This window comes from Podarcis muralis, chromosome 13, assembly GCF_964188315.1.
Source record: "Podarcis muralis chromosome 13, rPodMur119.hap1.1, whole genome shotgun sequence".
NCBI lineage: Eukaryota > Metazoa > Chordata > Lepidosauria > Squamata > Lacertidae > Podarcis > Podarcis muralis.
In genome coordinates, this window is record NC_135667.1 from 12,149,498 (window position 1) to 12,172,512 (window position 23,015).

A 23,015-nucleotide genomic window follows, 5' to 3' on the forward strand; every position below is an offset into this window, starting at 1 on the left:
GGCATGAAATAGGTGTGTCCCTCCTGGCCTCACCCCATGCCGCCACACCCTGGAACACCCTTTTTAAGAGATGTACATTTCCTTACTTTGCATTTCATTTGGTGAGGAGAAATGAACAAGAATATACCACAGATTTGAAAAGGATTACTCCAATATGGCACTGACAGCTTAAATTACATTTGCATTTTGATGAAGAAAGGAAAAACACAAAAGTACAATAGACCACATTTCTAATTAAAATATGACATAGATGAAGGACTCAGAATTTGTCAATTCTTCCTTCTGAGTTGCTCCTTGCTATTCAACTCAGGCTTCACTACAATAATATAACATTTTGGTGTAAATATACAGCCTAGTAAACCAGCACTGGAGGCTAAGATGGAGAAGATCTCCACAGCCACCATATATTTTCCTTTTGTGCTTAAGTAAGTTGGAACAAAGGACAGCCACACACTGCAAAATACCAGCATGCTGAAGGTGATAAACTTGGCTTCATTAAAGCTGTCAGGTAACTTCCTGGCTAGGAAGGCTACAGAGAAGCTGACAGTGGCCAGCAAGCCCATAAACCCCAAGACACAGTAGAACATGGTGACTGACCCTTCATTACATTGCAGAACAATTTCTCTACTCACTGATTGCATGTCTAAAGCTGGGAATGGGGGAGAAGTTGTCAGCCACACAGTACAAAGAGCAGCTTGAATCAAGAAACAGGAAAGAACAATGAAGGTGGCCTGTTGTTTCCCCACCCATTTCCTCATGTTGGAACCTGGTTTGGTGACCATGAAAGCAAGGACCACAATGATTGTCTTTGTCAACACACAAGAAACTGCCACTGAAAAGATGATGCCAAAAGCTGTTTGTCGAAGGAGACATGTCACTTTCTCAGGTCGACCGATGAATAGAAGAGCACAAAGGAAGGATAACAAGAGGGAGGTGAGGAGAGTATAGGAGAGGTTGCAGTTGTTGGCTTTGACTATGGGAGTGTCCCGGTGCTTAATGAAGATCCAAAGCACCAAAGCGGCAAGGAAGGACAAGGAAAGAGAAAAACAGGCCAAAGATATCCCCAGTGGTTCCTCATAAGACAAGAATTGTATGTTCTTTGGCAGGCAAGAATCTTTTCCCACATTTGGGTAATGATCTGGTAGGCAATGAAAGCATTCATCCATGTCTGAAAAAGAGAAGCTGTAAGAGCACCACTACATGCATAATTCTAAAATGATCAAAATGAAAGAAGCAACAAAACCTTAAATAAGGGTTGCCTGGTTGAAATCTGAAAAACAATTTGCCACACTTCTCATGTAATTATATTATTAGCAACATGCCGTATTCAATTGCCACCCACCCCCAGATGTTAGGACCTAACTCGACTTCTGAAGCTCAGTGTTATCATTTACCGTCAGGATTCTAGCAGATTTTACTTGTTCACATTTTTTAACATCCCAACATGATTTGAACTTCCCATTCTAATATGTTGACTGGAAGAAGGTTGCATTTCCGTTTTAGCGCTTCTCTGAATTTGGAAACATGGTTCTTGGGTCTTGCATTTAAGAAAGGCTGTTGCAACCTTAGCTTTCTCCCTGAGGTTCTTTCGTATCTCTGAAGGTTTCTGTTTTTTCAACTTTTGATACCTCCATCATCTGAGTGGTGATTCATTTCATATATATAGTGTACATAATTACCAGTTGTCAATGGCTTGGACTGATATTATTGAATATATCATGCTGTATCCTCATATCAGGAACCACAACCTTCACTGAATTCTGAACAACTTTCATGAATTGTCTGAATAACTGAAAACCACAAGGGATGGGAGTGTCAGAATATATTAGTGTTAGTATGTTTTAAAGGCTCTTTACATGATGTCTCTTACCTGTCTGGTTGGAAATCTTCCCTTCTGGACATATAATGCAATCATAGCAGCAAAATGGTTTCCCTTCCTTCTTTGTTTTTTGATAACCCAAAGGACAATTGGCATTACAAAGAGAAAGGGGCTGTGCCTGTCCAAAAATGTAAGAGGATAATGTTTTCTATTTTGCAATATTGTGTATCCACAATGTATTATATTCTGTTAACTTGCTGAACTATCTCCTTTTATAGTATGGTAGAAGAGGCACGCCCCTTCATGGATCACTGCCTTGCCGTGGCGAAGGGGCTTGAAGAACTCAGAGAAGCTATGAACTATGCCGAGCAGGGCACCCAAGATGAACAGGTCATAGTGGAGAGTTTTGACCAAACGTGATCCACCTGGAGGAGGAACCGGCAAGCCACTCCAGTATCCCTGCCAAGAAAACTCCATGGACAAAGACAACAGGCATATAAAAGTTATGACGCTGGAAGATGAGCCCCTCAGGTCGGAAGGCGTGCAACATGCTACTGGGGAAGAGTGGAGGGCAAGTACAAGTAGATCCAGAGCTGATGAAGCGGCTGGGCCAAAGCCGAAAGGACGCTCAGTTGCGGATATGCCTGGAAGTCCAATGCTGTAAAGAAAAATATTGCATAGGAACCTGGAATGTAAGAACCATGAACCTGGGTAAGTTGGAGGTGGTCAAAAATGAGATGGCAAGAATAAATATTGACATCCTGGGCATCAGTGAACTAAAATGGACGGGAATGGGTGAATTCAGTTGGGATGACCATCATATCTACTACTGTGGGCAAGAAACCCGTAAAAGAAATGGAGTGGCCCTCATAGTCAACAAAAGAGTGGCGAAAGCTGTACTGGGATGCAATCTCAAAAATGATAGAATGATCTCGATACGAATCCAAGGCAGACCTTTTAACATCACAGTAATCCAAGTTTATGCACCAACTACTGGTGCTGAAGAAACTGAAATTGACCAATTCTATGAAGACTTACAACACCGTATAGAAGTGACACCAAAGAAGGATGTTCTTCTCATTATAGGGGATTGGAATGCTAAAGTAGGGAATCAAGAGATAAAAGGAACAACTGGCAAGTTTGGCCTTGGAGATCAAAACGAAGCAGGGCAAAGGCTAATAGAGTTCTGTCAAGAGAACAAGCTGGTCATCACAAACACGCTTTTCCAACAACACAAGAGACGACTCTACACATGGAAATCACCAGATGGGCAGCATCGAAATCAGATTGATTATATTCTCTGCAGCCAAAGATGGAGAAGCTCTATACAGTCAGCAAAAACAAGACCTGGAGCTGACTGTGGCTCAGATCATCAGCTTCTTATAGCAAAATTCAAGCTTAAACTGAAGAAAGTAGGAAAAACCACTGGGCCGGTAAGATACAATCTAAGTCAAATCCCTTATGAATACACAGTGGAAGTGAGGAACAGGTTTAAGGATTTAGATTTGGTGGACAGAGTGCCTGAAGAACTATGGATGGAGGCTCGTAACATTATACAGGAGGCAGCAACGAAAACCATCCCAATGAAAAGGAAATGCAAGAAAGCAAAGTGGCTGTCCAATGAGGCCTTACAAATAGCGGGGGAGAGAAGGCAAGCAAAATGCGAGGGAGATAGTGAAAGGTACAGGAAATTGAATGCAGATTTCCAAAAAATAGCAAGGAGAGACAAGAAGACCTTCTTAAACGAGCAATGCAAAGAAATAGAGGAAAGCAATAGAATGGGAAGAACCAGAGATCTGTTCAAGAAAATTGGAGATATGAAAGAAACATTTCGTACAAAGATTTCCATAATAAAGGACAAAAGTGGAAAGGACCTAACAGAAGCAGAAGACATCAAGAAGAGGTGGCAAGAATACACAGAGGAATTATACCAGAAAGAAATGGATGTCTCGTATACCCCAGGTAGTGTGGACCTTGAGCCAGACATCCTGGAGAGTGAAGTCAAATGGGCCTTAGAAAGCATTGCAAATAACAAGGCCAGTGGAAGTGATGGTATTCCAGCTGAACTATTTAAAATTTTAAAAGATGATGCTGTTAAGGTGCTACACTCAATATGCCAGCAAGTTTGGAAAACACAGCAGTGGCCAGAAGATTGGAGAAGATCAGTCTACATCCCAATCCCAAAGAAGGGCAGTGCCAAAGAATGCTCCAACTACCGCACAATTGCACTCATTTCACACGCTAGCAAGGTTATGCTTAAAATTCTACAAGGAAGGCTCAAGCAGTATGTGGACCGAGAACTCCCAGAAGTGCAAGCTGGATTTAGAAGAGGCAGAGGAACCAGAGACCAAATTGCAAACATGCGCTGGATTATGGAGAAAGCTAGAGAGTTCCAGAAAGACATCTACTTCTGCTTCATTGACTATGCAAAAGCCTTTGACTGTGTCGACCACGGCAAACTATGGCATGTTCTTAAAGAAATGGGAGTGCCTGATCACCTCGTCTGTCTCCTGAGAACTGGATATGGAACAACTGATTGGTTCAAAATTGGGAAAGGAGTACGACAAGGCTGTATTTTGTCTCCCTGCTTATTTAACTTATATGCAGAATTCATCATGCGAAAGGCTGGGCTGGATGAATCCCTAGCCGGAATTAAGATTGCCGGAAGAAATATCAACAACCTCAGATATGCAGATGACACAACCTTGATGGCAGAAAGTGAGGAGGAATTAAAGAACCTTTTAATGAGGGTGAAAGAGGAGAGCGCAAAATATGGTCTGAAGCTCAACATCAAAAAAATGAAGATCATGGCCACTGGTCCCATCACCTCCTGGCAAATAGAAGGGGAAGAAATGGAGGCAGTGAGAGATTTTACTTTCTTGGGCTCCATGCTCACTGCAGATGGTGACAGCAGCCACGAAATTAAAAGACGCCTGCTTCTTGGGAGAAGGGCAATGACAGGCCTAGACAGCATCTTGAGAAGTAGAGACATCACCTTGCCAACAAAGGTTCGTATAGTTAAAGTTATGGTTTTCCCAGTAGTGATGTATGGAAGTGAGAGCTGGACCATAAAGAAGGCTGATTGCCGAAGAATTGATGCTTTTGAATTATGGTGCTGGAGGAGACTATTGAGAGTCCCATGGACTGCAAGAAGATCAAACCTCTCCATTCTGAAGGAAATCAGCCCTGAGTGCTCACTGGAAGGACAGATCATGAAGCTGAGGCTCCAGTACTTTGGCCACCTCATGAGAAGAGAAGACTCCCTGGAAAAGACCCTGATGTTGGGAAAGATGGAGGGCACAAGGAGAAGGGGGCGACAGAGGATGAGATGGTTGGATAGTGTTTTCGAGGTTACCAGCATGAGTTTGACCAAACTGTGGGAGGCAGTGGAGGACAGAGGTGCCTGGCATTCTCTGGTCCATGGGGTCACGAAGAGTCGGACACGACTAAACGACTAAACAACAACAAGAAGAAGAGGCAAGAGACAAGTAGGAAGGGGCAATCAAGGGCTACTTGCCCTGATGGCTTTGGTTCTTCTCCACAGTTGGAGGCAACTGTTTTTGTTATTGTCATCCAATGTAGTGCACCTCTGGGGGAGAAGTTGAACTGCTGCATTAGCAGTACGAAACCTGGGCAGTGTGCATCGAGCACTGGGTTTCCAAGACAAAAAGACACCCTTGCCGACCTCATTGATGTGGTCCAAAGGAAAGCAGAGCCATATTTTACAATTTTGGGTAGGGAAAGGAAACATGCAAGCCCCATCGTGATAGAAGGAACCCTTATGCTGCCTTCCCCTACATGAATATGACCCTCTGTAAATTTATCAAGTTTTATTTTTTTCCAAGTAGTAAATTTGGTGGTAGTAGTGCAATAGTGGATGTAATGAGTGTCACTTAACTGGCAAAACATGGAAGATCTCTACAGCCATGCCCTCACTCCTACACTGAGCACATGGATGAACATAGCACAGAACTAGGTCAGTATCTGAACTGCAAATCATTGTAGAAGTGATGGATAGGCTACAAAATATGAATTTATCTCACCTGGTTAAACCTGCTGGGCCACACAATGGCTTCTTCACAAATGCTAAATGCTTCTTCTTTGGGAGCCATGGGGTCGATCTTTCCAACTTTCACTCTCCGAAAGGACTGGTTTGGAAATGTGACCCAGTTTATAATATCAAATCCAGACTCTAACTCTCCATTTTGGTTGAAGGAAACTTTTCCCCCAGCACTATTATTAAATGAGATGCTTTTAACAAAGTGGTTGAGCTGTTTATGAAAAAAAATGGATAGAACCACAGAGAAAATAAAAGAAAGCCAATTCATAAGGATATACAAAAAACTGATCATCATTCCCACTTGTTTACTGAACTGTATAAAAGCTTTATACCAAATAAAAATAGATATGGAGAGGGAAAGAGCCCTGTAGGCCACATTGAGCTTCTTGCAGGAACGGTGGGAGATACATACAACAATCAACAGATACAGTAATATACCAAAACAATAAAATATAACAGTGGTAATAATGAAGGAAGTGACTGGGCAGCAGTGGAACAGGTCAGAATGGTAAAGCCACAACTACATTTATAACTGTGATGTGGTGGAAGGTAGAAGCAGAAAAAAATCCTGCGCCATGCTTATCATTATCACCTTTTGGACTCTACAAAGACTCTAAATTCTCTGTTTATTCCTTTGCATCTGATGAGCAGTGGAGATTAGACAAAGTCATGGAAGAATTTGGATATCTATGGCTATTAGCCACAATGACTATATAGCTGCTCCAGAAAAAGGGGCATCGTTGCTCTGAACACCAGACTGTTGGGAGTGGCCTATTGCCATAATGTCCTGATTGAGCACTTCCCACAGGTATCAGGTTGGCTGCCTTGGGAAACCTTTGTACTGACCCATCACCATTTCTACTCCACTTTTAGCATGCTCAGGACATTACCTTCCATAACTGTTCATTCTTGAATTTTACTCCTTCATCCACTTTCATTCTTTTTTTGAAGCTAGTTGAATGCATGGCATGCAAAGCATGTGCGACCACATAGGCAGCTGTGAAGACACTGTAGCTGTGGCCAGTCATGCTCATTTCAAAAACAGTGGCAGGCAGAGTCTCCAGCTTCTCCTCTCCACTGCAGAGGTCTTCATCCTGTAGGTCTAACATGGAGTTGGGGAACAAACACCCAAAGACCTGTTCCCAGAAGACTCTAACAAAGCCATCTGCTATCTCTGAGGTGGGGTTCCTCCCCTGAAGAAATTTATGGAATCCTACAACCTCACTGGAGTGAATGGCAAAGGATATAGAACCATGGAGGAAGTCTATGTCCCAATCTCTTTGAAGGGGAATGGAAATGAAATCCATCTGAGCCGTCATGATCCAGACCTTACTATTTCTCTTTATTGGTATATCCTCATGTTCTGAAACCTTGTAGAACATTATCAGAATGATCATGCTATCAATTTCACCATAAATAACCAATGTATTTACTGTGCTTTGCATAAGAACTTTGTTTATTTCAAATCCCTCTTCCACCATGTCACCAATTTCACTGGAATATGACATTTTGGGGATTCTCATTATGAAATCAAAACAGACACCTCTCTGGGCAAAAATGGGGATCACATTCTGTTCAAACCTCTCTCCATTGTCATCTTGCCCAGATATCACACCAATCCATGTCCACTTGAAATATAGCAGTATCTGGAGAATTGCCTCATATTGATGCTCCAAATTTGGGAACATTTGGTGATAGAAAGCAGCTTGGGTTTTTTTATCTATCACTGGAGCAGAACCATATATGAACTAAAGGAAATGATTAAAAATTAAATGAGGGGGGGGAAAGATCATTCTTTTATCATTACTCCAGGGAAGACATAGGTTGATTCCATTAACCATCAGTGTAGCGGGCAAGTGGTATTCACCTGACTGCCCTGCACTGAAGACTCTGTGGTGCATCATGAAGGCAAGTGGTAGGTGTGAGTCAGCTGTGAGCTTAGTGTAATATACTGCAAATATACTGTTGGAGTCAATCTGGCCCTTCCATAGGTGCTGCTACCTACCCCCTCTCTTACCTGGTGCACTGAAGTGACTCCAGTCTGGCAAGGTCAGGTAAAGACTACATCCCCCCTAACCAATATTATTTGGTGTTCTAGAAGCAGAGATACCTCAGCAGAATAGATATGACGACAGAATGTTGACCTAGAGTTTAGAACCTACTTCATTCATTAATTTTTCTTTGTCTATTAATGTTTTCCATCCAACTAGTCAAGATCGAGTCTCAGGAGTGGTTGGGAGGTGATCCAGCAGGTTCTCCTTATGTTCTTTATTTAGCAAGGGATCAACTGATCAAACCCTTACTGGCAAATTTGCCAGGAAAATCTGAAGCCTCCCATATTAAATAACTTTTGGAAGGCAGGTCAAATGATATTACACTGGCCGTGGCAAAGTTTCTTTCAGAGGTTATTAGAAACAAAGATCATTGTGCCCTAGATAAAACCAAAGGACTGCCTTGGTTTTTCCAATCTGTATGTCTGGTCATTTTAAATGTATCTAGTTTTGAAATTGTTTTGTAGGTCTTTGGACCACAATTAAAGTATTGCTGTATGTTCTTTTGTAAACAGGCAGGAACTCTAAAATTTAGAAAACTCTTGAGTGAAAGGTGTACCCTCGGCTTAAGCCTTAAACTTCTACAAGACAGCAGCCTATGCTGATCACCAGAACACAGACCATTATGTATAAGCAGGAAGCATTTTGAATTAGATACTGAATACCAATTGCTGGGTGTTACAAGTGCAGGGAGTGATGCTGTGCTCATGTCCTGCTTGAGGAATCCCCAAAGGCTTTGGGTTGGCCACTTTGAGAACAGAATGAAGGACTAGGCAGGCTTTTGGTGCATATATATATATATATATATATATTCTCTCATTCTTACTTCTGGAAGCCTCAAAGGTGCAGACATTGCAAATGCAACTTTTAAAAACAGTTAAAAAGGAGAGAGATGAGCAAATGCTTGTTAACCTTTCCCACTGCATGCATACATCATACCTGTGGAATCTTATAAATGGACAGGATATCTGCCATGTAGAGACAGACTTCAGAGATAGGTCCCCCAATGACTGCTACTAGATTGTTCTGACTATCACATTTATAGTTGGGGGTGAATCTGCCCTGTGTAGAGAAGAGTTCCAATGAGGCATGATAAGTCCATTTTGGAGTGAAATAGCTATTATAGATATGGAAGCCCAGAGTGACATTAGGTAAGATCTGGGGATTTTCATTGATCTCCTTTATAGCAAATATCAAGGCCAGAATATGCTGGTAGATCTGGGTCATCACCCTGTAATTAGAGTGACATGCAGTGTGACAGTGCATTTGCTACAAAATATGACATATACTTCCATGCAGTTCAAAGCATTCATGAAAAACACATGATCTAGGTAAGAACGATGAAATATTGTTACGCAGAGTTTTGTCCTCTGTGCTCACCAGCACAGTACTGATACAGTATTCAGTACGTCTCTGAAATACTCCTCACCCCAACTTCTCTCTAAGATTTTGGAGGAGTCAGAGATTAAACCTAGGACTCTCTGCATTAAAACCAGATCCTCTACCCCTAAACTACAGCCCTTCTCATTATCAATACATGTTGAGAACATATGGCCAGGGGGAGCAGGAACTACTGAAAGAAAGCAATAAACATAGTACCGTAATCCAAAAGTCATTGAGGACTAAAATGACAAATGATTTTCCCTGCTACAATCCCTGCTATATTTGTTACAACCAGGAAAGTCTTAAATATTTAAGAGTCTTAAAATGAGAACATTATCATGATCACAATGCTGAAGGGTAGAGTAAGAGAGGACAGATAGATAACATTTTTACAAAAAAGAAGAACTTTACACAGTATCTTCAAAGAGGTCATTGGAAGGGCATTTTGTGAAAGCCATTGGACTGCAGAATATATATATCTGTGATATAATGCCAGCAATGATGAGGTCTCCAGGCTGATGAAACTTGTGAAGAATGGGAAGTGAGTTGCATTTGATGTCAGGAATCTTGCATGCCATATGAGTCAAAAAGACTAGAAGCAGGACTATAAATGCAACCAATTTCCCTGAGAGAATTCTGTCTCTACACCCATTCACTTGTCCCCACATCCTCCGTCGCTGAATTTTGTGATGACCAGAACAGCTTGATTTGAAGGGCTGCACACTGCTGTATGATGTGTGTCTCACACTGTGTGCAATAGATGTGCATGATCAGACTGACAGAGCCCTCACTGTCTTCAGCTCCATGTAAGAAGAGCAAAGAGCATAGTAATAGCATCCTTTTGCCTTGTAGTTTTGCTGGTGGTTACTACAGCTCCCTTGAAACATGAAGAAGTAGTAGGGTAATCATGACTAATTATTTAATTACAAGGGAGATAATCACCAATTTGGAAATACACACTTACTCTGAGACATTGCAGAAATAACAGTGTTTATCACATCTGCTTCTAGATCACCTAAATTGGATGGCAAGAGATTCAGAGCCTTACAACAAATGACTTTTTAAAAAAGCCTTCAGAATAGTGAGAAGCTAAGAAGAAAAAGTACCACAAAAGAAGTCTGCATTTGCCTTAAAAGTTGCCAATTTATTTACTTTTAATTATATACCGCTTAAATGCCAAAATGGCTTCCAAGTGGTTTAAAACTTTAAAATCAATTCATAATAATACTACAGAGCAACACTAGAACATTCTTAATGAAAGTATGATAATTAAAATAGTTTTAAAACAGTTAAAACCACAAATTCACAAATTCAATTCAGGGAGTGCTTGCCTAACAATATGAATTACTTAGGTCCATATATTTTTGTGGTTCCACTCTGAGCAGGACTAAGATGTATATCACCCAATGAATGTGGAAATGCATAAACCAGACTTTTTAAGAAAGCTGTTTTCCATATTGCTTTTGGTGGAAGCTGAAATACTCTGAAGAATATTTATGACAATTCAAACAGAATTTAAGAAAGAATTTAAAAACATACTTGTAAGCATAGAAATAGAATCCCGAAAGTTTTCAGCATTTGGTACATTGCATATTTATCATGTTTGCATTATTTCATTTCTATTCCTCTTTTCCTGTAAGGAGCTCAAGGTGGCTTACATGATTCTCCTGGTTCCCATTTTATTCTCACAGCAACCCTGGGTTGTACAATAGACTGAGCAGTAATTACTGGATTATCGTGACATAGGCTGCATCTAGACACATACTGGTTCCACATACAGTGGAACCTTGGGTTGCAGATGCAATGCGTTTACGTGACGGAGGCATGTCTACAACCCGTAATGTTTGCATCCTAAAGTGCCGCATCTGCGCAGGCACCGGCGCGATTTGGCACTTCTGCACATGCGCGAGCGGCAAAACCCGGAAGTAACCCGTTAAGGTACTTATGGGTGTCCCCTGGTCCGCAACCTGAAAACACATAACCTGAAGTGGCCGTAACCTGAGGTATGACTGTACTCATATTGAGCCTGTTTTCAAACATGAAATACTTCAAAACCTATACAGAAAGTCCATGTCTTATGGAGTAGTTTGGATAGTGTGAGAACCATATAACACCTTGATGTCAGGTAGCAGAGGAACCAACCCCCATGGCAGGTTTCCAGGAATGGACAGAACAAGAGAAAGTCCTTACCATCTGCTTTTATTCAATATTCACACAGAGAGGCTTGGGAACATGGTCTCTCAGAATAATGGGGTTGCTCCGAGTCTCCACCCCCTCCCTTTCTCCCATTATGTGTCCTCATTATGGGTACTGACATGTGGCCTCTGTCTCTGAGCTCCCTGCTCTCCTGCTTTCAATGCCCACCAGGTTCTGGGAGAGGAGGGTTCTGGAATGCTTTCTAAAGACACTGGGTCCGCTAGCTGTCCCCACTCTGGTGCTTCTTCTTCCTCCTCTCCCATTATTTCCCAGCTTTTCCCCTTGTCTGCCTCTGAGCTATGATCTCCCTCAAACCCCTGTTGCAATTCTGAACTGTCTTCTTCTCTGGAAAGGTCAGGCTGGGAAGAGGGTCTCCACCATTCCTCTTCTGCCCAGTCCCTGACACTTGATCACCAAAGATGTAGCTGCAGACACATGTAATGTTCTGCAGACACTTGTAATATGTTCACATGTAATATGTTCTGCAGACACATGTAATATGTTCACTCTCCTTACATTCACACCATATTTGTAAAGCACTCTTATGCCACTTTAACCCATCACATAATGTTACTTTTTTGTAAAAAAAATATATACAACATGTGAGCCAGTTTATAATATCAAATCCGGTCTCTAGCTTTCCTTTTCCATTGAAGGAAACCTTTCCCCCACCACTATTATTAAATACAATCATCTTAACAAAGTGGTTGAGCTAAAGAAAAGGGGATGGGGATAAATAAAATTAAGCAAAGGCAATTCTTAATGATATGTTAAAAGGTTGGTGATTGTTGGTGAACTTGGTTACAGAACCCTTGCAAAGCTTTATGCCTGGTAATCATGGATATAGAGAGTGGAAGATGTGCATTTGCCACATTGAGCTAGTAATTAGTAAAGCAATCTTAACCCTGGCAGGCCAGCAGCTGAATAAGACAGGGAAGAATAGCCGCCACTGCATCCACAGCTGTATCATTCCACCCCTGGTGGAAGGCAGAGACATCAAAAAATAAAATAAAATACTCCCTGCTCATCATCACGTCCTTTGGAACTTCCACAGAGTCCTTTTTCTACTCATTTCTATCTGCTGAGCCCTGGGGCTTGGACAAATTCATGGAGACATAACGAAATCTAGTATTCAAGGCAGTTATATTCATTCCCCAGAAACAGAGACATCATGCCTCTGAATACCAGGCATTGGGGGGGGGGGAGAAGGATATTGCAAGAAAACTCTACTTCCGGGTGTCCCAAAGCTATATTCAAGACATTACCTTCCACAACTCTTGATTTGAAAGTTTTACTCCTTCATCCACTATCATTCTGCCTTTGCGTCTAGTTGAATGCATGGCATGCAAAGCATGTGCGACCACATAGGCAGCTGTGAAGACACTGTAGCTGTTTCCAGTCATGCTCATTTCAAAAACAGAGGCAGGAAGAGTCTCCAGCTTCTCCTCTCCACTGCAGAGGTCTTCACCCTGTTGGACTTCATCCAAGGACTTGGGGAAGAAACATCCAAATACCTGTTCCCAGAAGACTTTAACAAAACCATCTGCTTTCTCCGAGGTGGGATTTCTCACCTGAAGAAATTTAAGGAATCCTACAACCTCACTGGAGTGAATGGCAAAGGATATAGCACCATGGAGGAAGTCTATGTCCTAATCTCTTTGAAGAGGAATGGAAGTGAAATCTATCTCGCCTGTCAAAATCCACACTTTACCAGTTCTCTTTGTTGATATAAGCTCATATGCTGAAGCCCTGGAAAATATCCTCAGGATGATCATGGTCTCGATCTCACCATGAATGACCAATGCATTGACAGTGCTCCCCATAATAATTTCATTCATTTCAAATACCTCTCCCATCACGTCATCAAAATCATTTGTAAAAGACATTTTGGGAATTCTCATTATGAAATCAAAGCAGATACCTCTCTGGGCAAACATGGGAATAATATTATGTTCAAACTTCTCTCCATTATCATCTTGCCCAGAAATAATCCCAATGCATGTCCACTTGAAATATAGCAGTATCCAGAGAATTGCTTTATATTGAAGCTTCAAATCTGGGAACACTTGTTAATAGAAAGCCGCTTGGGTTTTCTTATCTAGGGCCGCAGCAGAGCAATATATGATCTAATGGAAATTTTAAAAAGTTAAGTGGGGGAAGGGACCGATCCCATATAATTTCTCTAGGGAAGACATATGATGGTGCCAGTAGTGGCCAGCAGGGTAGAGCAAGTGTCTTCAGAGATTCATTGATGTTTTGGAAAGGTGAGTGGAAGGGGTGAGGCAGCAGTGAGGTCTGTACACTGCAAATACCCTGGTGGAATCAATATGACACTCCCACCATTGCTTTTGTAGCAGACTGGCTTCACTGACACTCCCCACCTGAAACACTGCAATGTCTTCAGTTCAGTAAGCACCTCTTTCTGACCCTACTGTTACCGGTTGCTGCTCTACCAGCCCACAGAGCGTACACTTAGCGTTGAGAAAATACTTTAATATTAGCACTTTCTTTCCAAGCTGCAAATTTAAGTAGCTTTTGTAATAAAAGGGAAAAGTCTGCCATGTGGTTTCTCCCTAATCAGATGACACAATCTGTTCCCGTGCTCTCTTTAATGCTTTAGTTTTGCCTTGATTTAATTTCTCTTCTGTATTTTGAGTTCTTGAATGGCATATATTAATGTTCAACAAGCTGTCTGATAGGAAAAGAATTCCTTCTCCTTTGCTCTCCTGCTTAATTTAAATCTAGTACTACCAGTCTTTGGCTAAGTAGCTCTGACTCCTGTCTTTATAACTGATTTCATCAAATGAAACAAAACTTTAACTGTTTCTAAGGATTTATTTGTTCTTGCCAACCAATACATCAAACATCAAAAATATGAGTCTCCTCTTCCTGTAAGTTTTGCTATAATCTTATACAGAGAAATAGATTGTGAACAATGTGCACAAAATGGTCGCCAAGGAAGAGAAAGCTGAACACAGATCACTTCTGCAACAACAATGATGCAAGCAGTTAATGGCAAAGTACAAAATCCACACTTCTTATTTGCCCAGGGGGTAGTTATAGAATCACACTGTCTTGTAGTTTTGCTCATGATTACTTGGGACTTGAAAAAGAAATAGCATGTAATCACAGTTAATTGGATAATTATAAGGGAAATAATCACCTATTCAGAATTACACTTGCTGTGAGACATTGCAGAAGAAACCATAATCCAGCTCACTGGAATAGCAGGTGATACCAATGTTTTTACGGACTGACAGATTCCTGCATTACAGATGACTCCTGGGGTCCCTTCCCAGTGTACAATTGTATGATTCTGTGACATCAAGAGTAATGGACTTCAGTATAATGAGATATTCAGAAGAAAAGAGTACCACAATAGAAACCGCATTTGGCTTGAAAGTTTTTGTTTTGTTTATTTATTTCTTTATTCATTCGTTCATTCATTCATTTATTCATGAATTCATTCATTAATAGTATTGCATTTTTATTTTGGTGTGTCAAGAAGGAATGGAGAGTTAAAAGTTAGGCCCTTACAGTTAAACCGTCAAATAGGAATTGGAAAGCCCTTAGATAGGTCTTAAGTGCTAGATATGACTCAGACAGGGATTACCTTAGGACCTGAAAAGGGCTTTATTAGGGGTTAGCTAGGCAGGACAACCTATATTATGAAAGTTCCTGGAAGGGGCTGGGAGTGGGTTTCTGGTTTAAGAAAAAAGAATAGCCATTCTATGGGGAATCAGTTTATTCCGCTGTGTGTTGAAGTGAAAGTTTTATCACCCCTCTGTAAAGAGTTTTTGGCTGAAACCAAGTCTTGTGCCATATCAGAATAACAATTAAGCTATAAGCCTCATCAAGTGTATTTCAATAAAATTATTAAGTCTTAACATTACTTTGATACTCTGTTTGAGGCAGGGCCAGCCCACCCATGAGGCAAGGTGAGGCAAGTGCTTCGAAAGCCAGAATTCACAGGGGAAGCAGAATTGGAACCCAAAGAATGCATCACCTGCCGCTGCTGCCACAGTGGCAGCAATGGCTGCGGCACACTCCTTAGAGGTCAGATCTTCCACCTCTCTCACAGCAACCACCTCACCTTACAAAAGTGTGATGATAAGGGGGAACTGGAGTCTACTTACGTGGCAATTTTTGCTGGCATGAGTTTCATGAGTTTACCAGCTCATGTAACTAATCAAGAGGCATGAAATAGGTGTGTCCCTCCTGGCCTCACCTCGTGCCGCCACACTCTGGAATGCCCCTTTTAAGAGATGTACACCTCCCCTCTTTGCATTTCATTTGGAGAGGAGAATTGAACAAGAATATATCACAGATTTGAAAAGGATTACTCCAAAATGGCACTGACAGTTTAAATTACATTTGCATTTTGATGAAGAAAGGAAAAACACAAAAGTACCATAGAACACATTTCTAATTAAAATATGATATGGATGAGGGACCCTGAATTTTAGATATGTCAATTCTTCCTTCTGAGTTGCTCCTTGCTATTCAATTCAGGCTTCACTACAATAATATAACATTTTGGTGAAAAAATACAGCCTAGTAAACCAGCACTGGAGGCCAAGATGGAGAAGATCTCCACAGCCACCATATATTTTCCTTTTGTGCTTAAGTAAGTTGGAACAAAGGACAGCCACACACTGCAAAATACCAGCATGCTGAAGGTGATAAACTTGGCTTCATTAAAGCTATCAGGTAGCTTCCTGGCTAGGAAGGCTACAGAGAAGCTGACAATGGCCAGCAAGCCCATAAACCCCAAGACACAGTAGAACATGGTGACTGACCCTTCATTACATTGCAGAACCATTTCTTTACTCATTGAGTGCATGTCTAAATCTGGGAATGGGGGAGAAGTTGCCAGCCACACAGTACAAAGAGCAGCTTGAATCAAGGAGCAGGAGAGGACAATGGAAATGGCCTGCTGTTTCCCCACCCATTTCCTCATGCTGGACCCTGGTTTGGTGACCATGAAAGCAAGGATCACAGTGATTGTCTTAGACAACACACAAGAAACGGCCACTGAAAAGATGATGCCAAAAGCTGTTTGTCGAAGGAGACAGGTCACTTTCTCAGGTCGACCGATGAATAGCAAAGCACAAAGGAAGGAGAACAAGAGGGAGGTGAGGAGAGTATAGGAGAGGTTGCGGTTGTTGGCTTTGACTATGGGAGTGTCCCGGTGCCTAATGAAAATCCAAAGCACCAAAGCTGTAAGGAAGGACAAGGAAAGAGCAAAACAGGCCAAAGAGATCCCCAGGGGTTCCCCATAAGACAAGAATTGTATGTTCTTTGGCAGACAAGAATCCTTTTCCACATTTGGGTAATGATTTTGTGGGCACTCAAAGCATTCATCCATGTCTGAAAAAGAAATGCCGTAGGAGCATCACTACATGCATAATACTAAAATGATCAAAATGAAAATTAAACCTTAGATAAGGGTTTGCCAAGTTGAAATCTGAAAAAACCATTTGGCACACTTCTCATGTAATTATATTATTAGCAACATGCCGTATTCAATTGCCACCCACCCCCAGATGTTAGGACCTAACTCGACCTCTGAAGCTCAATGTTATCATTTACCGTCAGGATTCTAGCAGATTTTACTTGTTCACATTTTTTAACATCCCAACATGATTTGAACTTCCCATTCTAATATGTTGACTGGAAGAAGGTTGCATTTCCGTTTTAGCGCTTCTCTGAATTTGGAAACATGGTTCTTGGGTCTTGCATTTAAGAAAGGCTGTTGCAACCTTAGCTTTCTCCCTGAGGTTCTTTCGTATCTCTGAAGGTTTCTGTTTTTTCAACTTTTGATACCTCCATCATCTGAGTGGTGATTCATTTCATATATATATATATAGTGTACATAATTACCAGTTGTCAATGGATTGGACTGATATTATTGAATATATCATGCTGTATCCTCATATCAGGAACCACAACCTTCACTGAATTCTGAACAACTTTCATGAATTGTCTGAACAACTGAAAACCACAAGGGATGGGAGTGTCAGAATATATTAGTGTTAGTATGTTTTAAAGGCTCTTTACGTGATGTCTCTTACCTGTCTGGTTGGAAATCTTCCCTTCTGGACATATAATGCAATCATAGCAGCAAAACGGTTTCCCTTCCTTCTTTGTTTTTTGATAACCCAAAGGACAATTGGCATTACAAAGAGAAAGGGGCTGTGCCTGTCCAAAAAGGTAAGAGGATAATGTTTTCTATTTTGCAATATTGTGTATCCACAATGTATTATATTCTGTTAACTTGCTGAACTATCTCCTTTTATGGTGGAAGAGGCAAGAGACAACTAGGAAAGGGCAATCAAGGGCTACTTGCCCTGATGGCTTTGGTTCTTCTCCACAATTGGAGGCAACTGTTTTTGTTATTGTCATTCAATGTAGTGCACCTCTGGGGGAGAAGTTGAACTGATGCATTAGCAGTACGAAACCTGGGCAGTGTGCATCGAGCACTGGGTTACCAAGACAAAAAGACACCCTTGCCGACCTCATTGATGTGGTCCAAAGGAAAGCAGAGCCATATTTTACAATTTTGGGTAGGGAAGGAAACAAGCAAGCCCCATCGTGATAGAAGGAACCCTTATGCTGCCTTCCCCCACATGAATATGACTCTCTGTAAATTTATCAAGTTTTATTTTTTTCCAAGTAGTAAATTTGGTGGTAGTAGTGCAATAGTGGATGTAATGAGTGTCACTTAACTGGCAAAACATGGAAGATCTGCACACCCATGCCCTCACTCCTACACTGAGCACATGGATGAACATAGCACAGAACTAGGTCAGTATCTGAACCGCGAATCATTGTAGAAGTGATGGATAGGCTACAAAATATGAATTTATCTCACCTGGTTAAACCTGCTGGGCCACACAATGGCTTCTTCACAAATGCTGAACACTTCTTCTTGGGGAGCCATGGGGTCGATCTTTCCAACTTTCACCCTCCGAAAGGACTGGTTTGGAAATGTGACCCAGTTTATAATATCAAATCCAGACTCTAACTCTCCATTTTGGTTGAAGGAAACTTTTCCCCCATCACTATTATTAAATGAGATGCTTTTAACAAAGTGGTTGAGCTGTTTAGGGGGGGGGGGGAGAATGGATAGAACCACAGAGAAAATAAAAGAAAGCCAATGCATAAGGATATACAAAAGACTGATCATCATTCCCTCTTGTTTACTGAACTGTATAAAAGCTTTATATGAAGTAAATATATATATGGAGAGGAAAGAGCCCTATAGGCCGCCTTGAGCTTCTTGCAGGAACAATGAGAGATACGTACAACAATAAACAGATACAGTAATAAACTACAATAATAAAATGTAACAGTGGTAATAATGAAGGAAGTGACTGGGCAGCAGTGGAGCAGGTCAGAATGGTATAGCCACTACTACATTTACAACCGTGATGTGGTGGAAGGTAGAAGCAGAAAAACCCCCTGCTCCATGCTTATTATTATCACCTTTTGAACTTCCAAAGAATCTAGATTCTCTGTTTATTCCTTTGCAACTGGTGAGCAGTGGAGATTAGACAAAGTCAAGGAAGAAATTGGATATCTATATCTATTAGCCACAATGACTATATACTTGCTCCAGAAAAAGGGCCAGGGTGCCTCTGAACACCAGACTGTTGGGAGTGGCCTATTGCCAAAATGTCATGATTGAACACTTCCCACAGGTATCAGGTTGGCTGCCTTGGGTAACCTTTGGACTGATCCATCACCATTTCTACTCCACTTTTAGCATGCTCAGAACATTACCTTCCATAAATGTTCATTCTTGAATTTTACTCCTTCGTCCACTTTCATTCGTTTTTTGAAGCTAGTTGAATGCATGGCATGCAAAGCATGTGCAACCACATAGGCAGCTGTGAAGACACTGTAGCTGTGGCCAGTCATGGTCATTTCAAAAACAGATGCAGGAAGAGTCTCCAGCTTCTCCTCTCCACTGCAGAGGTCTTCATCCTGTAGGTCTACCATGGAGTTGGGGAACAAACACCCAAAGACCTGTTCCCAGAAGACTCTAACAAAGCCATCAGCTTTCTCCGAGGTGGGGTTTCTCACCTGAAGAAATTTATGAAATCCTACAACCTCACTGGAATGAATGGCAAAAGATATAGCACCATGGAGGAAGTCTATGTCCCAATCTCTTTGAACAGGAATGGAAGTGAAATCTATCTCGCCTATCATAATCCACACCTTACTATTTCTCTTTGTTGATATAAGGTCATATGCTGAAGCCCTGGAAAAAATCCTCAGGATGATCATGGTTTCGATCTCACCATGAATGACCAATGCATTGACAGTGCTGTTCACAATAATTTCATTCATTTCAAATACCTCTCCCAACAAGTCATCAAAATCACTTAAAAAAGACATTCTGGGAATTCTCACTATGAAATCAAAGCAAATACCTCTCTGGGCAAACATGGAAATAATATTATGTTCAAACCTCTCTCCATTATCATTTTGCCCAGAAATAATCCCAGTCCATGTCCACTTGAAATATAGCAGTAACCAGAGAATTGCCTTATATTGAAGCTTCAAATCTGGGAACACTTGGTAATAGAAAGCAGCTTGGGTTTTCTTATCTAGGGCCGCAGCAGAGCAATACATGATCTAATGGAAATAAAAAAAAGTTAAGGGGGGTTGGTACCAATCCCATATAATTTCTCTGGGGAAGACATATGATGCTGCCAGTAGTGGCCAGCAGTGTAGAGCAAGTGTGTTCAGAGATTCATTGATGTTTTGGAAAGGTGAGTGGAAGGGGTGAGGCAGCAGTGAGGTCTGTACGCTGCAAATACCCTGGTGGAATCAATATGATACTCCCACCATTGCTTTTGTAGCAGACTGGCTTCACTGACACTCCCCACCTGAAACAATGCAATGACTTCAGTTCAGGGAGATCAAGTAAGCACCTCTTTCTGACCCTACTGTTACCGGTTGCTGCTCTACCATCCCACAGAGCGTACACTTAGCGTTTAGAAAATACTTTAATATTAGCACTTTCTTTCCAAGCTGCAAATTTAAGTAGCTTTTGTAATAAAAGGGGAAAGTCTGCCATGTGGTTTCTCCCTAATCAGATGACACAATCTGTTCCCGTGTGCTCTTTAAGGCTTTAGTTTTGCCTTGATTTAATTTCTCTTCTGTATTTTGAGTTCTTGAATGCCATATATTAATGTTCAACAAGCTGTCTGATAGGGGTGTGGCAGCAGTAAGGTCTGTACAGTGCACTTTCTTTCCAAGTTGCAAATTTAAGCAGCTTTTGTAATAAAAGGGAAAAGTCTGCCATGTCCCTCATCAGATGACACAATCTCTCCCTATGCTCCCTTTAAGGCATTAGTTTTGCTTTGATTTAATTTCTCTTCTGTATTTTGAGTTCTTGAATGGCATATATTAATGTTCAACAAGCTGTCTGATAGGAAAAGAATTCCTTCTCCTTTGCTCTCCTGCTTAATTTAAATCTAGTACTACCAGTCTTTGGCTAAGTAGCTCTGACTCCTGTCTTTATAACTGATTTCATCAAATGAAACAAAACTTTAACTCTTTCTAAGGATTTATTTGTTCTTGCCAACCAATACATCAAACATCAAAAATATGAGTCTCCTCTTCCTGTAAATTTTGCTATAATCTTATACAGAGAAATAGATTGTGAACAATGTGCACAAAATGGTCGCCAAGGAAGAGAAAGCTGAACACAGATCACTTCTGCAACAACAATGATGCAAGCAGATAATGGCAAAGTACAAAATCCACACTTCTTATTTACAGAGTGAGGAAAAGCCTTTATTGCTATTAAAAATCATCTAGAACAAATAATGCAGAAAACACAAAAAATAGGAAACATTCCAAATGCAGCTACAGAACTGAGTGTGAAAAAACACACAATCTTCTACAATGTCAGAAACCATTAACTGACTTACTTGATGACAAAGAAAATAGGAGACAACTTTGAATTTAAAATTCTGAGACACTGCAGATTTAATAAATGTCTTACTAACCTGACGGACAACAGAAATGCCAGAAGTCCTCCTAATCGTCAGACATAAAAATTGTTCACTGTCATCTAGCTCCCAACAAAACAAACAAAAATGCAGTATTTTCCCATGATATTATTATTTGCTTTGACAGATTTTTCATTAATGGCAAATTAACGAAAGCCGTCAATGTGAAAGTGGGGGATGTGTATAATAATAATAATAATAATAATAATAATAATAATAATAATAATAATAATGTGATCTTGCTGCAAGATCTAAGTACAGAGACACTGAGAAAAAGGCAGGTCCTGAACCTGCTACAGAAAAATCTCAGGAACCTCAAAGACTTTATTGTTGGAGCTTCTGGGGAAAAAAACATTGGAAATAAAACTGATAAAAAGAAAAGTTTACCAGGAAAGGGATGAGCAAATGGCTTGTTAACCTCTCTTCCTGCACGCTTACATCTTACCTGTGGAATCTTATAAATGGACAGGATATCTGCCATGTAGAGACAGACTTCAGAGACAGGTCCCCCAATGACTGCTCCTGGATTGTTCTGAATATCACATTTGTAGTTGGGGGCTGATTTGCCCAGTCTAGAGAAGAGTTCCATTGAGGCACGATAGGTCCATTTTGCAGTGAAATAGCTATTATAGATATGGAAACCTAGGGTGACATTAGGTAAAATCTGGGGGTTTTCATTGATCTCCTTTACAGCAAATATCAAGGCCAGGATATGCTGGTAGATCTGGGTCACCACCCTGCAATTAGAGTTGCATGCAGTATGACAGTGTATCTGCTACAAAATATGACATATACTTCAATTCAGTTCAATGCATTATTACCGAATACACAATAGTATAATGGTTCTAATCTAGGTAAGCATGATGAAATATTGTTACATTCCATTGCCTTAAAACCAATACGGACCAAAATTAAAAATTAATCTTCAACTCCGGTCACTGCTCTCTCGCAGTTTCTTCCTTACAACCAGGAAACTCTCAAATATTCCTAAGCATAAAAGAGCATGATAATCACAAGACTGAAGGGTAATGTGGTGTAGCTAGGGCAAATATATGACATTGCAAAATATCTTTTTTTAAAAAGAAAGAAAGCCTTACACCATGTCTTCAAAGATGTCATTAGAAGGGCGCTTTGCGAAACTTAGTGGAGTATAAACTCTATATATCTGAGCTATAATGCTGTCAATGATGAAGTCTCCAGGCTGGTAAAACTTGTGAAGAATAGGAAGAGAGTTGCTGACTTGGCATTTGATATCAGGCGTCTTGAATGTCACCAGAGGCAAAAGGACAACTGCAAATGCCACTATCTTCCATGACAGAATTCCTTCTCCACACCTATTCTCTTGCCTCCACATTATACCTTACTGGGTTCCGTGCTGAGTCTCACGACTTAATTTGAACGGCCGCACCCAGAATGATATGTGACTCAGACTGTGCCATCTAAAATGTCTACAATCAAAGTTACAAAGCCCTCACCCT

At 40.9% G+C, this 23,015-nt stretch overlaps 2 protein-coding genes across 2 annotated transcripts; both read right to left on the reverse strand.

The window, feature by feature from the left end:
* Nucleotides 1–269: 269 nt before the first annotated feature.
* Nucleotides 270–12,912, reverse strand: LOC114583379 (vomeronasal type-2 receptor 26-like). The gene is made up of 7 exons (XM_077918067.1): nt 12,775–12,912; nt 9,725–9,879; nt 8,870–9,047; nt 6,770–7,627; nt 5,863–6,090; nt 1,871–1,997; nt 270–1,168 (listed from the first exon to the last, which is right to left on the reverse strand). Exons 1-7 carry the CDS (start codon nt 12,910–12,912, stop codon nt 270–272), a joined length of 2,583 nt encoding a protein of 860 aa, XP_077774193.1.
* A 3,068-nt stretch (nt 12,913–15,980) lies between these two features.
* Nucleotides 15,981–22,891, reverse strand: LOC114583377 (vomeronasal type-2 receptor 26-like). Its single transcript, XM_077918068.1, has 6 exons — nt 22,635–22,891; nt 21,983–22,274; nt 19,295–20,152; nt 18,384–18,611; nt 17,584–17,710; nt 15,981–16,879 (listed from the first exon to the last, which is right to left on the reverse strand). Exons 1-6 carry the CDS (start codon nt 22,889–22,891, stop codon nt 15,981–15,983), a joined length of 2,661 nt encoding a protein of 886 aa, XP_077774194.1.
* Between the last annotated feature and the right edge of the window lie 124 nt (nt 22,892–23,015).

What these genes read in the sequence shown, in the direction of transcription:
- LOC114583379 (XM_077918067.1), bottom strand. Translation starts at nt 12,912, where the DNA reads ATGACTGGAAACAGCTACAGTGTCTTCACAGCTGCCTATGTGGTCGCA. An exon ending in GACCTCTTTGAAGATACTGT is followed by an intron (nt 9,048 to 9,724) that starts GTAAAGTTCTTC and finishes TATCTATAATAG; the next exon opens with CTATTTCACTCCAAAATGGA. An exon ending in GAAGATTTCCAACCAGACAG is followed by an intron (nt 1,169 to 1,870) that starts GTAAGAGACATC and finishes TCTCTTTTTCAG; the next exon opens with ACATGGATGAATGCTTTCAT.
- LOC114583377 (XM_077918068.1), bottom strand. Translation starts at nt 22,891, where the DNA reads ATGTGGAGGCAAGAGAATAGGTGTGGAGAAGGAATTCTGTCATGGAAG. An exon ending in GACATCTTTGAAGACATGGT is followed by an intron (nt 22,275 to 22,634) that starts GTAAGGCTTTCT and finishes CTCTAATTGCAG; the next exon opens with GGTGGTGACCCAGATCTACC. An exon ending in GGCCCAGCAGGTTTAACCAG is followed by an intron (nt 17,711 to 18,383) that starts GTGAGATAAATT and finishes CTTTTTGGACAG; the next exon opens with GCACAGCCCCTTTCTCTTTG.